At 43.3% G+C, this 17,691-nt stretch overlaps 1 protein-coding gene across 4 annotated transcripts in view; it reads right to left on the minus strand.

Moving 5' to 3' along the window:
* The window catches only part of STRIP2 (striatin interacting protein 2), an 85,572-nt gene extending 68,550 nt beyond the window's left edge, over positions 1–17,022 (minus strand). For 2 of the 4 annotated variants that reach the window (XM_021002312.2, XM_021002313.2), the window contains exons 1-4: positions 15,067–16,747; positions 11,486–11,555; positions 7,178–7,252; positions 6,417–6,551 (exon numbers count right to left, since the gene is read on the minus strand). In XM_021002312.2, the coding sequence (XP_020857971.1) occupies positions 6,417–6,551; positions 7,178–7,252; positions 11,486–11,555; positions 15,067–15,210 (424 nt within the window). In that variant the 5' untranslated portion in view covers positions 15,211–16,747. The other 2 variants (XM_021002311.2, XM_021002314.2) reach the window with 2 other exon arrangements.
* Positions 17,023–17,691: the final 669 nt, after the last annotated feature.

Genomic DNA, 17,691 nt, shown 5'->3' on the forward strand with positions numbered 1-17,691 from the left:
AAAAAAAAAAAAAGAAAGAAAGAAATTAAGTGCATGCACACCTAATAAAAGGTGCTCAGGTTAGAAAAGATCAAACTAAAATGAGCACGTGGCTTATAAAAGTATAAAATACGGAAATTTTGAGAGGGAAAAGCAGAACTTGCAAATTATTTAAAAAACAAAATAAATGGACTTAATTTTGAGTGATTTGAAAGGAAATGGAGAAAAAGTTATACCCTGAGCCCTTCAGAAAAGTATAACCTCTATCAGATAGTTTTCTAGTAGTGCAATTCCTGTTAATGTTTATATGCCATACTTGGGCTTTGGCAGATGCCCAAGGGCAAAATAGCTGGGTGAATTCCTTTCCAGCATAAAATAAGTTAACTTTAAGGAAATAGATGATTTCTTCTCCAAAGTCATCCTGCTTACTGAAATCTGTGACAGCCTACAATGAGTGAATTGTTTTTGAGTCTATTTGTCTATTACTCATAAGAAAAAAAAACCCTATGTGATTGTAACTATTCTAATTGCCCTTAAAAAAATTAATATTAATTGTGCATTTGTAACCACTAAAGAATCAAAAAGGGATTTACTAGAGGAATTAAGCAAGTAGAAGAAAGAAAGAGTAGAGTAACATAAGGAAATGAGAAAGGTTAAGGATGAGTCAAAGGGTAAAGAAAACTAGAGTCTGCTTGAACTGAACAGTATAAATTCAGGATTTGAAAGTAAAGCGTTTTGGAGTTTTGAAAAGGAGATTTCAGAGAGGGTATTCTTTTTTGGGGGGGACAAGGCAATTGGGGTTAAATGACTAGCCCAGGGTCACACAGCTAGTAAGTGTCAAGTGTCTAATCTGACACTGGATTTGAACTCAGGTCCTCCTGACTCTAGTGCCGGGGCTCTATCCACTGCACCACCTAGCTGCCCCTCAGAGAGGGTCTTAATCCCGCTGAAATATACAAGATTTAGGAATTTTTTAAAATTAAAATTTTTAATTTTTAAATTGTTTTAAAATAAATTTTTTTTATGTCTTGCTTCCCCAATCCATGTAAGACTACAAAATAAGTTTTATAAAATGCATGTTAACTAATCCATTGATAGAGAAAGGATTATTTCTTTGCTCTGGTTTAAATGATCATGCTAAAGGGTTAGTAATTTAGAAAATTTAAGGGAATTGGTTTGGCTCTTTGGGTAACTCAAAGGAACAAAGGAGCAGTAATGGGAAGCTGGAAGGGTCACCATAAGTTTTTTTTTAATATAAGCCAACTAGAAATAAAGGAAACTTATGCACAATTAAGTTTAGTTATTGCCACTAGTCATTATAAATCAACATTGATTGGGTTGAAAATATTTAATGGTAGTAAATTAGAGAATCTAATCAGTGCTTGTATGTACAAATGGAAGGATAAATATTTACACCTGTCTCCCACGGTTTTGGGGAGAAACACACAGTTGTGAAGTGCTTAACACAGAACTTGGTTTGTACAAAGGATGAGCACTGTAGTGTTCAGACCTTGTAGGAATAAAACTGAACGACATGCTATCCCATTTGTAGGTACTTTTTCTAATTGGCATGGAATCCTAACAAAATTGAGTAAAGACTAAACATTTTAAAGTATTGCTAAAAACAGACAAGCAACTTTCAAGACATAGAAAAAAACCTGGCATATAGTAGGCATGTGTGGCATGTGGCATGCAGTAGGCACTACACAAACTGCTACCATTAGCAGGAAAATGCCAAGGGTAATAAGATATATGACTTTCTATGAATTACTGAGTTTGAAAGGTAATTAAATAATTATCACCTGACCAGTGATGTTTTAAGCATAAGAAGGCTAAGAGAAGTTGTTAGAACAAGTTTCTTTCTCTTTTCAATTTGAATAGTTACATTATAAATATATCTGTTATATGATTATTGGAGTATATTTTGGTTTTTTTTTAACTTAGAAAATAATAATAGTAAATGAGAGAGAAAAGCATGGTAAAATCCTCTTAGATCTTTGTCTGTGAAGGTTCCTTGGGATAAGCCCTATCGATAGGGTGTTGTGAAACTTAGCAGCAATGTTGTTTGAGGAACTGGGACTTCTCCCACCCAAAGTGCAGAAATGAAACTTCTGAATAGTAAAGTGGATGTCACTTGGGATCATTTGGAAACTCATGTAATTGTATCTTTTTGTTTCTTTTTCTTGTAGGCAATAGAATTAAGCAACTTGCCCAAGGTTACACAGCTAGTAAGTGTCAAGTATCTGAGGTCAAATTTGAACTCAGGTCCTCTTGACTCCAGGGCCAGTGCTCACTTAGCTGCCCATGTATCTTTTAATGCTATGACTCTGAACCAACTATTCATTGTGTATGAACTTGTGAAGAAGTAGGAAACAACAGTATGATGCTAAAAAGATGTCTTGGGTCTGGGTGTCTGAGATAGGTAAACCACTCCTCCCCAGGTATACCTTTTTAGTTCATAAGGTGGGTCATTGTGACATACAAAGGATAATAAATTTAATTAAGCAAGAGTGGATTACTCCAGACACCACAAGACAGCCACTTGTCCAACTTGGGTAGCTTTTAATCAGCTTGCCTTTCAAGTCTCATCCGCTGGTGGACATCTGCCAGCTCGCACCCATCCCAATTTGAGCAGTTACAGAAAAAAGATTATTATTGTGCCCAAGTCAGTCCTTAACCAAGGTTGACCTTGGTTCTAAAGCCACAGCTCCCTCTGCTACCATAGCTTTCACCATGGAAATTATGCCCAGATATGACCCATTTATCTACATGGACTCTGATGGGGGGTCTCATCTCATTATAATCTAGAAATGGTCTGATGTTCTCCCTTTGGCTTTATCTGAAGACCACAGGGGAGGGAGGCGGGGAGGATGATAAGGCAAAATAGATGAAATTTTGAATAGTTTAAAAATTCTAAATGAAATTTTGAGGCTAATATATGAAAAAAATTATTTAGCCCTAAGCTGTAATTAGCGAAATTTTGCTATTTGAGGAAGAGTCTCTTGGCACCTTAATTTGCTGCTATTTCTAAGTCTTGAATCCAGGTGTAAGTGTCTGACCCCTTATAAGGCTGCTGGTTCACCATTCAAGGGAAATGCCATGTGCCCCTGCAGTCTGAGGACTGCCAGAGGTGAATGTCTGTCTCAGAAAGTCAAAAGAAAGGCCTTGCTAAGGTGAAGGTAGGATTCTCTTGACCTATCCCATCTTGGTAAATAAGACATTTTCCTACCTCATTAATTCTGAACCTGGCTATGACATCCTGTCATGCAACTGACTGCCTATGACTCATACCTGAAATCAAACAGAACTAATGCCCCTATGTCCCTCCTCACATAGCAGATTCTACTGATAACAGTAAGTGTAAAAGAAGATGAACCCTATTGGTGACTTTTGATTAAGTAATATATGTTAGTGGGGGATCATTTTGAATTGTCATTTGAATCACAAATAATAAAGACCATGAAGTGTTACAATTGGTGGGTTATTTAGTTTACAAGACACCGCCCTATAAGTTTCTTTCCTCATGATAATATGATTAGTAGGAGATGTGACACAATTTTCAAAATTGGATTAAGAATTTTACACGTAAAAAATTATGTGAAACATTTAATAATATTAAGACAGACAGGGGCAGCTAGGTGGCGCAGTGGATAGAGCACCAGCCCTGAAGTCAGGAGGACCTGGGTTCAAATCCAACCTCACTAGCTGTGTGACTCTGGGCAAGTCACTTAACTCCAATTGCCTCACCGAGAGAGAGAGAGAGAGAGAGAGAGAGAGAGAGAGAGAGAGAGAGAGAGAGAGAGAGAGAGAGTCATTTTCCAGTTCAGGCCCTTACGATGCAACAACTGAAATTTTCTGAAGTTTCAGGTGAATTGTGTATTCTTAATCTAATGATTCCTCTTATAGCTCTATTTTATATTGAGTTTGCATTGTCTTGGCACTTGAGGAGCAAATCTGGTAGGAAGAAGCCCCTTCAAAGCTAACCTAAGAACATGGCTTGTTTTAGATATAGAAAATGAAATACCTTGAACTTTTTTCAGAATTTTTTAATTTTTCAATTCTTATTTGAATTTGCCAACCTAAAAATGTAAATGTGATGTTCATATTGGTCCTATTAAGGCTTGAGCTGGATCTCACTACCTGACCTACTTACTGTCATAGCAAACTAGAATTGTATTAAGATCTACTTTGTCAGAGATTTTTTCTTAACAGAAAAAGGGATCTCTACAAGCAACCTGAACTGCAGAAGCAAATACATCAGAAGCTGCTCTGAAGCCCCCCTGTCTCCAGTATTCCTAAGAGGAGAGATCTTCAGAGGACCATGAGATTGTATCAGAGCATGTTTCAGAGACTGGACAGCTGTGTGAGATGCAATGAGTAAGCATGACACCTTCATCATCATCATCATCATCATCATCCCCTCCACCAACAATTCCTAATCCATCTATTCCTGAGTCTGGGGTGTCTGGAACCTCAAGGTGTCTGGAACCTCAAATCCTCCTTTTCAGTCTCCTACTTTGGCTTTTGCTCCACCACTGTCAACAATGACTGACAATTCCTTTGTTTATAGTACTCAACCTATTCCTTATTTTTCTCCCCTTGCTAAGCTACAGCCCTCTAGATCTGTTTGTGTTGTCTGAAGGGATACTGCCTCTTATCACCATAATAGGGCAGCTCATTGTCAAAGTTGTTTGAATCGTTTTCACAAATTCAAGGGATTTCCAGAACCTCAGTGTAGGGCAGACAATGCTTGCACTGGCGCTCCTGAACAAATGTGCTGCAGTCCCCCAATTTTCAAATCTTGTAGGGCATGTTTTACTAAAAGGTACCTACATATCTCCTGTGCTTCTTGGTTAGTGAAAGAGTCACCTCAGACATCTAGTATGTTATGAGTTAATTTTATTCAAAAGGAACACATTCAGTATAAATTGTGCCCATTTCCCTCTTTACTAATGTCACCTTTGTGCCTCAGTGGGAGGACTGCCTTGCTACTGGTTTTGTATTGCCTATGATTCTATAGGGGTAGTGATTTTAAATTCTGTATGTTTGGCCCCAGAACTGTGAGCTGAAGATTATAAATTCACTTGCTCAATCATAGGAAGCTAACTAAAGGCCCTCCACCCTTGTTTTTTCTTATCACGGTGACCAAGCCCACTGTGGGGAGGTGACTCAATTACACGGAAAGTCCTCCAATTTATTTTTGTACCTCCAGACCATTCTCTCTTGTCCAACACTAGCAGGTGACCATCTTATGACAGATTAGTCAGTGGAGATGCCCCATGCTCCCCCCAATCTGTGCAAGAGCAAGGTTTATCAACCAATGAGATTCTGTATTTTACCATGCCTCTTTTGCATATTTGGGCATCAAACTCTACAAATATAAGATCCAGGAAGAAGGGGGCATCTCAGATCAGAAGGAAACTCTAGAGTCCACTTCATTAGAGGTGACCACGGACCCTTTAATAAAGTGGCATTGGCTCAGAGCTTTGCCTCAAGTCTCTTTTACTGTAGGTTCAACAATTTTAATCCCCCTCAGATAGAAAATCAGGTAGAGGTGTTAAGGTCATCCCTTTCCTGGCCTCTGGTTCTCCCTACCCTGAGAGGCCCCAGACTTCCCAAAATCTTACTGGGGGGTGAGAAGGAAGAAGGGAGCAGGCCCAAACTCATTACCAATCAGCCTTCCACTAACTCCTTCTCTCTTCAGTTCCTTGCTCTTCCCTGGCATCCCTCATCTCCCCTCAAAATAGTTGAATGGATTCATGATCTCATGGAAGTGGGCGCTCCCAACCAATGGTGCAGATTCCAACCTGTCCATGCCTTCTCATCCTATGCAACTCTTGCTCATGTTCTCTCATGAAAGGGGCACATAATTTGCTTGTATGGGCAACCAAAACTTGGCTCAAAAAGTCATCTCTTCCATGATGAACCCCACCCAAGTCCACTCAGATTCCCCTCAACATTTAGCTCAACCAAACTATATGAACTTGAACTCTCCTTATGTTTCCCTTTGTGGGTGTTTAGGCACCATTTATGATGTACATGTTTCTCTCCTATTGGACCATGCCTTATCCTGTCTGTGTTCCCCCACGGGGACTTGACGAAGGCTCCTGCACATAGGGAGGGCTTGATTTTTGAATGGCTGCAGTGGAAGTCAGGCGGCAGCTCCTTTCCCCACCAGGTAAACGGGAAGAGCTAAGTAAACCCAGAGCTGCCTGGAGAGATAAAGACAGAGTCTAGGCACTGGACCTAGGAGAGTTACAGGCACCATTACCCCAGTTCCTCTAGAAAGCATCAGGCTATACCCAGTCTACAGCTGCATCTGCCCAGTGGATGAATGAATGGGAGCTCTTGTTAATACAGAGGACCAATCTCCTTTGGAAACAACCCTAGAGCGCACATATATGTCACCTCCCCAGACTTGTGGAAGGAACACTTACCCTGGGCCAGGTAGAGGATAGCCCGGGCTACTTTCAGCCGTTGTTCCCTGTTAACCACCTCCAACCGGTCCAAGAGGCGCATTATGTAGGCTTTCTGTGAGGCCTCCTCCAGTTCCAGCCAACCCCTGCCTTGTACTGGGGAGAAAGAAGGCCCCATGCCCACTGTGAGTCAAAACTGGCCTACTCCCACATATCCCAACAGAATGTCTACTCTTCTCTCTCAGGCTTCCTCTAACTCTCAAACCTTACTCCTTCTAGCTGAGAAATGAAGAGGACCTGGGAACCAATGGACCATGGTGGTCCAAGGAGAGTGTCAATAGCTTTTCAAATTTGGGGAATTAAAAGACTTTTCAAGCAGTCAGTCATCTGGCTGCAGGAGACAACCCCTGAAGAGGGGGGAGGGAGAAGGCTAAGAACACACAGGTAGGAGAATCTCTAACTCAGGTGTCCTTTTGCTGGGGCCTATTTTACCATCTCTTCCAGAGCATCGAGGTTTCAGTTTTAATATATGATAACAAAGGCCCAGGCACCCAACCCAAGTATTCCCAATTTCTAGTCCACAGCCTCTCATTGCCAATTTAACTACTGGGGACTTCTAGGATTTGGGAGGAGGAAGATGGGGTTGTCATTCTCTCTGGCCCCTTGTTAGATTATACTGAGGTACCACCGGAGGAATGGAGGTCTGTGCCACAGAGGTCAGAGAACCGCTGCTCCCTGGCCTTTAGGAGGAAAGGTCTTTCAGCACAGGGGCCTGGGGGCACCTTGAGTCCTGAAATCCTCTTCAAAGCAGTGCCGGTTGACAGTGAATTCTGGGTTCTCAGTGTAGCTGTACAGTTCTGTGGTGGAGAACAGAGGGGACAGACAGAGTCACTGACCGTTTAGTAGTGGGGGAGCTGGGGCTTCCAACACATTCCTGTGCCCAGCCCTGCCCAGATCCAGCTTCCTCCCCTTCTGAGGAGAAAGTTAAAAATAACCAGCCAGGTCCCCAGGCAATTAGACAGTCAAATCTGCACTCCTCCAGCCAGCTGGCTACTGCAATAGATAGGGCAACCTAATTTGGGTTACAGAAAGAAGAGGAAAGAGAACAGCAAAGATTCAGCGTTAGAGCCGGGGAGGACCTTAGCTCAATTCCTTCACCTTACAGATGAGGAAACTAAGGCCAGAAAAGTGTTCATTCCACTTGCCAGTGGCAGAACCCAGGTCTCTCGGCTCCTGATACAGTGTCCTTTCACTTAGACCACCTGGCCTTCCCCATCATTCCACTATCTTAGGGCTTAAGTTTCTTGTGGTTTGTTGATTTTGACTGAAGTCAATCCCATCTCTACAGATTCTGAAACCCATATCACTTCCCAAAATACAGAGCTGAGACCCTAGTGCTGTTTAGCACTCTTTCTCACACACACACACACACACACACACACACACACATGCTCATAGAGAAATAAAGTATTGACCACCAAAACGAGGATTTCAAAATGATTTTTAAATTTTTTAAATTTCAAAGAGACAAATTTTTTTTTAAATTTAAAAGAGATAAAGAGAACAAAACAGACATTGAAAGATGCTGAGACACTGAGGGAGAGAGAGAGCAGAGACACTGAAGTTATGACAGGGAGAGACCACGGATGCTTCCTTTTGGAGAGCTGTCTGTAAGGGAACTCAGAACCTCTTTCTACCATCTCCTAGGCAGGCAAGCCAGCCTAGCTGAGGCTGCAAGGTGACCAGAGGGAGAGAAAAAAGGCAGCATACGTCTTTGACATACAGCAAATCACACCATTGCCACTCCCTTGATCAATCTGTCTGGTTAAAGGTAGACAGTTCTATAAGGTTAGGGCCCAGTTGGCCCCTCCTCTGAGGTATAGTGGACCGCCTAACAGATAGACAGAGACAATGCCACATCATCTGGGCAGCAGCCCTCTTTGTAAATTCAAATCCCACGTTCAAATCTCACCACAGACACTTATTAGCTATGTGACCCTGGGCAAGTCATTTAAGGAAACTGAGACTCCAATAGGTTATTTATAAGATAAGAGTCATAATAATGTCTACCTCACAGGATTGTTGTGAGGATAAAATATGCAAATATGTGCCCTTTGCAATCCTTAAGTCACTACATAATTATTTCTATATAAATTACTTAAATATTTATATATGAGTTATTTGTATTTAAATAATAATTATTATTACTTAAGCCAAAGAATAGTAATTCCATGGGGCAGCTAGGTAGTGCAGTGGATAGAACACTGGTCTTAGAGTCAGGAAGATCCAAGTTCAAATCTGGCCTTAAACACTTACTAATTGTGTGACCCTGGGCAAGTCACTTAACCCTTATTTGCCTCATCTGTAAATGAGCAGAAGGAAATGGCAAAACACTACAGTATCTCTGCCAAGAAAATCCCGTGGACTGTGGGGTCATATAGAGTTGGACATGACTGAACAACAACAAAGTTAATTCCATATCATCAGCACTGAATGAAATCCAGGAAGGGAGATGTCCTAGAGGTCAGGAAGGGACTTAGAAATAAATACCAAGAACAAAATACGCAAGACTTGTGGATCCAGGTTTCTTGACCTCAGCTAGGCTCCCAGCTGGATTCACGAAGCAAGAGAAAAGCCCATGAAATTTAGCCAGAGTTCTATTGCGTCAGTCAAATGAATTCAACTTCAGCCTGGGAGTCAGGGTTCCGACTATAGGTTTGAGAGTCCTGGAATGGTGAAAGACACACATATTCTTTCTTTCCCTCCCTCACTAGCTCACAAACCCTGCCCTTTAAGAGGATTTAGAGATGGAAGGACTAGAGATCACCTCTATCTAATGCCCTCCTTATATAGATTAGAAAATTCAAGTCTATACTAGCTGTGTGACCCTGGGCAACCCTGAAGGAAGGCAGGAAGGAAGGAAGGAAGGAAGGCAGGCAGGAAGAAAAGAAGGAAGGAAGGAAGGAAGGAAGGAAGGAAGGAAGGAAGGAAGGAAGGAAGGAAGGAAGGAAGGAGGAAGGAAGGAAGGAAGGAAGGAAGGAAGGAGGGAGGGAGGGAGGGAAGGAGGGAGGGAGGGAGGGAAGAAAAAAAGAAAAGAAAAAAGAAAAGAAAGAAAAAGAAAGAAAGAAAGAAAGAAAGAAAGAAAGAAAGAAAGAAAGAAAGAAAGAAAGAAAGAAAGAAAGAAAGAAAGAAAGAAAGAAAGAAAAAGGAAAAAAAATTCAGGTCTAGAAATGGACAGGGACTTGGGCAAGATCACACAGCTATTAAGTGGCAGAGCCCAAGTTTGAACTCAGTCTTACTCTCTCTTTCTCGGAGTCTTAGTTTACCTAGCTGTCAGACAGAGGTAACTCCTACATTGTCACAATGACAAGATAAAAGAGTGTAGTACCTAGGAAATAAAGCAGAAATGAGAACGAGGTCCCTCAAGGTGTGGGGGGACAGGGCGGGGGCAAGAGGCAGGATAGAGCTGACTTTGTTCTCCCTCTCCCTGTCATTCATCAAGGCATTTTCCTCTGCACTTATTCCTAAGAACTTCTCTAAAGATGTGTCTCTTCTGAAAGAAACGTGCCTCCAAGTATCATTTCCATGTGACAGAAAATTTAATTTTCACCTCATCTTTTTCCCAGGCACGAAGGGAGCTGCTTATTAATAACTGGCATTCATACCTCACTGAACACTGAGGTCTTTAAATACTGAAGGGAGCACACTCAGTCTGAGCCAAAAAACAAACAACAGAGAGAACCAGCCCAGCTCTGACAGATGAGTGGGATTTGCTCAGCTACAGCTTAGGAATATCCTAGGATGGGGGTGTGGCATGGGGGGGACGGGTAGTATACATGCACAGGCCACTGTCTTTGACAATCCAGGCTGCTTTGCCTGGATCCTGCAGGTTCATATTGCATGCTTTATTTTCTTTAAATATCACAGCACATGATTTGGGGTAAAGGATTTCAGGGGAACAGACAATATATGAGAAATGATGTCTATATACTGTCTACAGCCCCAGACACTTCTGAGAGGTTAATAATGGGGGAGAGGGGGCAGAGATAAAAAAGAGGAAGAGGGAAAAAAAGAAGAGGGAGAGGGAAAAAAGGAGAGAGAAGGAAGGAAAGGAGAAGGAGAAGGAAGGAAAGGAGAGGCAGAAGGAAGGAAAGGCAAAGGAGAGGAAAGAAAAGGAGGGAGAGAGAAAGGAAAGACTGGAGAGAAGAAAGAAAGGAGGGAGAGAAAGAAAGGAGGGAGAGGGGAAGGAAAGAAGGGAGAAAGCAAAAAAAGGAGGGAGAAAGGAGAGAAAGAGGGAGGAAGGAAAGTAGAAAGAGAGGAAGGGAGAGAGAGGAAGGAAAAGTGAAAGGGAAAGGGAAAGGAAGGAGAGGAGAGGGAAAGAAAGGGAAAAAGGTGAAGGAGATAGAGAAACAAAGGAAGGAAGAGAAAAAAGGACAGGAAGAAAAGAAGAAAACAGTGGGAGAAAGAGCTCAACCAGAGGCAAAGGAGAGCCCGGGAAGAAGCCTAGCAGAGCCCGCTGCTCTTCCCTCAGGCAGCCATTACTCTTGGGGCCATGCCTGTGCACAGGCTGTGCCCCATGCTGAGAATGCTTTCTCTTACTCCCACCTTGGAGAAATCTTAGCTTCCTTCAAGACTCACCTCAAGTGCCACTTTCTGCATTAGGACTTTTCTGATGTTCCTAAACCCAGCTGTGAGTGTGTCCTCTAAGAAATTATTTTATATTTACTTATCTTCCCCCTCGCCTTCCCCCACTCCATGTAAGCTCTTTTGGGGAAGGAACTATCTTTTTGTCTTTGTATCCCCAATGCCTACACATAGTAGGTGCTTTTAAAATGCTTTCTGAATGTATGAAATTAGGTAGTTAATAAATATTTGAGGAAGGGAAGAAGCTATAGGAGCAGTGAAAAGAACAAGCAAGCAGATCTAGAGGAAAGGCAGAGGAGAGAGTGCTTCTTTCAGGTAACAAACATCACATTTACTGAGTGCACAGAGGACTGGACTGAGACTCTGAGATCACAGGCCCCCAGTGGGGGAAGGTGAACCATAGAACCTCCCCCCCCCATCTCTCCCCAGCGCCATTGGACCTGTACCTGACAGCTCGGCCCCATGTTCATCAGCGTCCCCGTACTCGAACTCCAGGTTGGGGCAGTCCACAGAGCCCTGAAATGGAAAAGCCTTGGCTGTAACAAAGGTCACTTGGCTTCCATGTCCCTCATTCCCTTGCCCAGCTCCTAAGCTCTTAGCAGCCCAGGGCCAAAGAGGATTACATCTGGTCCTCCCACCTGAGAGGAGGCCTGTTCAGACATTCACTCACCCTCACCAAGCAACCTGAAGTTGGAGAGAAGAAGTCTATGGCTAGTCTAAAAGACTGGTTGTACAAAAAGGGAAACCAAGGGCATGGGAAAAGAGAAGCAGAAAGAGGAGCTGATGTGGAAAATTATAGCCTATGTCCTTATATCTATTCCAACTTGCAACCAAAACAAGGAGAGAAAGAGTTGATCTGTAGGAAAATAAATAGGAATTTATAAAATCATTGACTCCACATTTTCATTGATATAGGGAACTGAGATGAGGAAACTCCCTCTAAAAATGCTGGTTAGCACAGGCTTAGAAAGTAGCCTAGAGCACTGAAAGGTTAAGAGAAGATGGGGCAGGAGAAGGGAATAGATATTTATTAAGCACCTGCTACACTAGGCTAAGTGCTTTATAAATACGTCTTTTGATCCTTGCAATTCTTTAAAGTAGGTGCTATTGTTATCCCCATTTTACAGTTGAGGAGACTGAAGAAAAACAGGGTTAAGCGACTTGCCTAGGGTCACACAGTAAGCATCTGAAGCTGAATTTGAACTCCGCTTCCTGACTCCAGGCCCCAGCGCTCTATCTATTCCCTGAACCACCTATTTTGCTTCTGCAAAGGCAGCCTAAGTGAACAATCTCCCTATGTTTAAAAAAATAAAATAAAAAAAGGGTTTCCAAAGAAGCCATCCTGGCAAGTCAGAAAGCCTTGATTCTAAGTCTTGATTCTGCCAAAACACTCAGAGAGACCTTGGGCAAGTCCTTCTCCCTTCCAGGCTTCAATGCCCTGATTTATAAAATGAGGGGGCTGAACTGAATGATTCCTTCCGGCTCCAACAATTCATGATTCTGTTGAATGCATGTTTGTAGTAAAGCTGATCATAAAGAGAAAAATATTTTTACAAAGTGATTAAATTCCACATTCCAACAGATTTTTCTTATCAATGTGGATGCTCCTTCCAACAATGATGTCAAACCATCCATGCGTGCCCATCCTGTAAACAGATTATCAAAGGTCCTTGAGCTCTCAAGTCCATATTCCTATAAACTCATTATACCATTAGACAGGGAGGAGAGAAACAGTCAAATTATGTCCCTGTATAAGCAATGTCTCATCACATCATTGTGGGTATGGATACGAGAGACGGTCAAATTACATCCTTTTGCATACAGTGATGCAAGACTCCCTCAATTACATTCAATAAACATTTATTAAGCACCTACTATGTGCCAGGCACTGGGGATACAAATAAGAAAAAGATAATCTCTGCCCTCATGGAGCTTACAGTCTAGTAGAGAAAGACAAATTGGGTGAGGGGGGCGGGGCAGAGAGTACATGCTGAAGAGGCATCATATTCTATGGAATCCAAACCAAGCAGAGTTGCTAATGAGTGTGAATATCTCAGGATGCTTCTGGAGGTCTTAATGAGGTAAAGCTACTCATATTTTGTCCCAATGTACTTAGCAGTCTAAAAGACTACCTTTTCCTTTCAGATATAGGGTTAGCCTTCTCCCTCTGCCTACAGTGATCATCCATGGAGGGGCTCTAGGACCCAAAGAGAAACCTCTCTCTCCTAGGGGCTGTTCACTCCCAGCACACCAGGAAGGGCAAGGAGAGATCTGAAGGTGAACACACTGGTGATGGGGACACATTGATAGGGAAAGGCAGCTTCTCTGCCTTGCAGAGAAAGTGGGGGAGAGCTAATTTTTTAGGACAGCATGTTGGCAGGAAATGAACATTGAAATGATCCCGTTGGCAAAGTGTTTCAGAGCAAGGAGAACAGAAATGAAAAAAAAATTAAGATGCAGCCCCAGGCAGACATGGGGTAAGCTGCTCTTTCTCTGCAGGTAGGAGGAAGGGATCCTGCAGAAACCATACTGGTTGGTCAAAGCAAAGCTAATAGGGCCCCTTGCTGAAGAGGCCTGGAGAGTCCCAGACTCCTGGGCTCTAACCTGAAGCTTTCCTAGGAGCATGCTACCAGCTTGATCGTGAGCAAGTGTTTTTCCCTCTCTGTTCTTTAGTTCCTATTCCCCTACTCCCATAGCCACAAAGAGGAGGGGCATTCCTTGGCCCAAGGTTTACCATCTGCTCACGAGGAGCCCTTGGGTCTACCTAGAAAAAGAATTTACCGTATAGGCTTTTCTAAATGGCCATTTTTAGTGGGAAGGGACCACAGCCATTCAGGACCAGATAAGATCCATTTACCTCTGGGGAAAGGAAGCTTGGTCTTTCTTTAGGACCAGGGCTGAAGAAACAGTGAATTCAACTTCCCGGTCCCACCCTATTCCCTCCGCCCAGCCAGTTCACCATTTCACAGAGAATTTTGTTTGAGGAGTGGTGAAAAAACCTGGTCAGCAACTACTCTACCAGATACCCTTAAAGTGCAAGACAGAATGGAGTAGAAACCCCTGTAAAGACCTTCAGGGGCTAGTCAATTGTTAGTTCATTCATTCAACAAATGCCAACTGAATGCTTTTCTGTGTAAGGCACATAAAAGTCTGTAGAATCAGAATTTTAGAACTGGTAGGGACCAGATGATCTAGCCGAACACTTCATTTTACAGTTGAGGAAATAGGATGAGGATTTGCCCAAGGTCACAAAGGGAAGAAGTAGCAGACCTGGGCCTTAAACCCAGGTCTTCTGCCTCTTCCCTTTCTACCATACCAAGTGGCACTGAGAAGAAAACTAAAAAACAGGGGAACAGCCAACAAGGAGAAGGGTCAGGCAAGGCACCCCAGTCCATCCTTTCTCAGGTTCCTCTCTGGTGACACAAAGGGTCGCAGCTGTAATCCCTTAGAGAGGAGTACAGGAGCAAATGTAAACCTCTTGGCTGCATTCATGCAGTCTACATTAACCCTGCAGATCTTACCAGCCGCCCAGGGGCTGAACGTAATATTGGCTGGGTCATGAGGAGCAGAAGGAAGACTGAGGCCCCATTCCTGGAAGCCCGGGACTTCATCAGTCCGAGGGTCAAGTGGCCTGGGTTAGACACCCAGCTTAACCAACTGTACTGGACTTGGATTCCAAACCGGAATCAGAGAACTTACATTCAGAGTCCTAGCTCTGTTTCCTACTCCAGTGTGACTGTGGACAAGTCACTTAACCTCCCTGGGCCTTGGTTTCTTGGTCTGTAAAATGAGAGGTTCACACTACTTCCAACGTGTCTTCATCCAGCTTTAGATCTTTTGGATTTCACTACCTACGGGGGAGGAGTCAGGGGTCCGGGGCACGGGGTGGGGAAGGGAGGGTGATGGCCTCTCCTGTGCCCTGCGCGGCGCCTCCAGGGCTCATTCTAACTTAGGGGCGGATCTCCGCCCGCCCCTCGCTGCAGTACCCCCCGATCTCTTCCCTTCCCCAGCACAGGACACTGCCCACCTCAGACTCCCTCCGCTGGTTCTTGAACATTTCCCGGCCCTTGGGCGACGCCTGCTTTCCCTTGCTGCCTCCTCCTCCTCCGCTGCTGCTACCGTTCCCAGGTGGGCTGCCCGCCCCGGGCCCGACGCCGTTGGGGTCCTCCATGCAGCTCCCCGCGACTGCTCAGCCAGCTCTGCCAGGCGCTACCAGAGCAGCAGCACGCCCTGGGGAACCTTCCTCCCGACACACATACCCTGGGACACCCCCCCGGCTCCGCCCTCCTTCTCTATTGGCCAAGGCAACCTAATGGCAGCTCCACCCCTAGGTAGGATTGGCTGTCTGGATGTTCGGGGCGGAGGTTGGGGCTCATTCAGTTTTTTGAGATGTTCAGCCCGGGGCTAGGGTACTTCTGCTCCTTAGAGTACCACCCGACCTCTAGGCCTCGGCTCCCCTTCCCGGATTTCAGACTCAATTTTCCTAAACTCTAAATGGGAGGAATTGTAAGCTGCCATTTCCCTCCCCCACCCCAGCTGTAAATGATCTTTTCAAGTAAGCATCTTTCAGTGATTGCGCCCAGGTAATCTTCCTCCCCTACACTTCACTGCGAAGAAGGACCTGAGGGAACATCTATTACAATCTCTTTTACAGATGAATAAATTGGGGTTCTGGGATGGGAAGCCCAAGGTCACACAGCTAATTAGCTTCCAAGCCACCTTTCCCCCCTCTCACCAATGTACTTGATCTCTGGAAAGAACTGAGCCTGTTTAGCCTGCAGAAAAGAAGTCTCGGTGGGTCAGCAGAGCTCTGTTCAAGTAAAGGACACATGTGGAAGAAGGACTGGTGCAGTTTTGTGTTGCCCCAAAGTGCCCGACCAGGAGCAATAAGAGGAAACTGCAAAAAGGCAAACGTCAGGAAAATCTTCCTAACAATGAAAGCTGTCTAAAAGAAGGATAGTTTGTCTCAAGGGGTGGTGGGTTCCCCTTCTTTGGAAGTCTTCCAGCAGAGGCTGAATGAGTGCTTGTCAGGTACGTGACAGTGGAGATTCCTTCATTTATGGGTTTCACCAGATGGCCACTGAGGTCCTTTCCAATTTTCAAATTCCACAATACAATCCGGCATAGGACAGCTATTTATTTCTACCACAAAAGAAATGCTTGAAGCCCAGAAGACCCCTAAGTGCATACTAGCAAATATTTAAAGCAAGATACAATAATTCATCACTCCTATTATATTCTCCCAGGAGGATGATACTTAAAATATTAAAACATGAAACATTTTGTAGGACTGCTGAACAGACATTTTCACCTTGGATCTTCACTGACTTAAGGTTATATCCTCTGGCAGGTTGGGGCGTAGCTTTTGTTCATCTTCCTGGCTGTGATCATTTTTTTCTCCTCCAACATGTTATTGCTGAGATCACCTGCTGAGCAACTAGCATGTGGATCCAGGAGCTCCCAACCTCTGAAACTCCTCATGAGCTTCTTGACAAGGCTAGAAACATCAACTCCTCAGGATTGCTCTCCAGTCACCTGTGATCTAGGAAAGAAACACAAAGCAGAAGAGGCAGCCAGAGGCTCACCTAGATAAGCACATGTACTTACTGCTGTGTTTTTTTAAGAGAAAGAAATCCCATTCTCAAGTTGATGGAAGTAATAAAGCTTAAAGAGTTTTGACATGCTTGGGAGACAGGAAGAGAGAGAAATAGCGGAAATTTTCTCTTACTTGGAAGTCTAGTGAGTAGTTCTTCCTGTTCAGTGACCAATGCTCTTTGCCCCTTCCCTTCAAACTCCGTCATGGGGACCAAAGTCCCAACCAGGAACCTCTGTTTGAAAATGCCCTTCTGCAAGAGACCAGGGCACATCTTATCTGAAATGACCCAATCATGGGGCTCAGTTCTATGGGAAGTACTCCTGCCAGAGTGGATCAGGGCAGGGCTCCCCTGATTACCTCTATTATAGATACATTTTGCTTTGATACAAAAAAAAGATATCCAACCAACATTCAAACAACCCTCTTTCTCCACAGTACATTTCCTGAAAATCATTAAACAGAACTTCCTGAGAGATTATACTAATTACTAAGCCTAACTTTGCACCTTTGTAGTTTATTGATTATTAACAGAAGGATAATTTAATTTTTAATATTTTAGTACCAACAGTGTCACTTAAAAGAAAGTGGGATCTTTCAAAGGGAGTTTTGTTTGCTTTTCATGTTGTCTTTACATATTCTGTAGTACTTGCATATATATATGTACACACTATATATATTTATATATCATTCTATTGTCTTCATTTTGCCTCATTGCATACAAGTTTTCCCATGTTTCTTTGAAATCTCTAGATTCATTGTTCCTTCCAGAACAATAATATTGTATATTTGAATTTATACAGTTGTTCCCAGGCCAAAACACTGGGAATGTATTTTGTTTTCAGATTGTTATTATTAGAAATAATGCAGCTATGAATATTTTAATATTTGGGTGTTTTTCTTGCTTTATTAACATCTTTGGTGTATAAACATAATACTGGGATCTCTAGATCAGAGTATAAGCAATTGCAGTGAATTAGCAAGCCTATCTTCCCATAGCTCCTTTAGGGCTAAGTTCAATATGTGATCAACCTATTGAACCTACCCAACACCAAGAGC

Source organism: Phascolarctos cinereus, unplaced genomic scaffold (assembly GCF_003287225.1).
Source record: "Phascolarctos cinereus isolate Bilbo 61053 unplaced genomic scaffold, phaCin_HiC Scaffold_1;HRSCAF=81, whole genome shotgun sequence".
In the NCBI taxonomy this organism is placed as follows: domain Eukaryota; kingdom Metazoa; phylum Chordata; class Mammalia; order Diprotodontia; family Phascolarctidae; genus Phascolarctos; species Phascolarctos cinereus.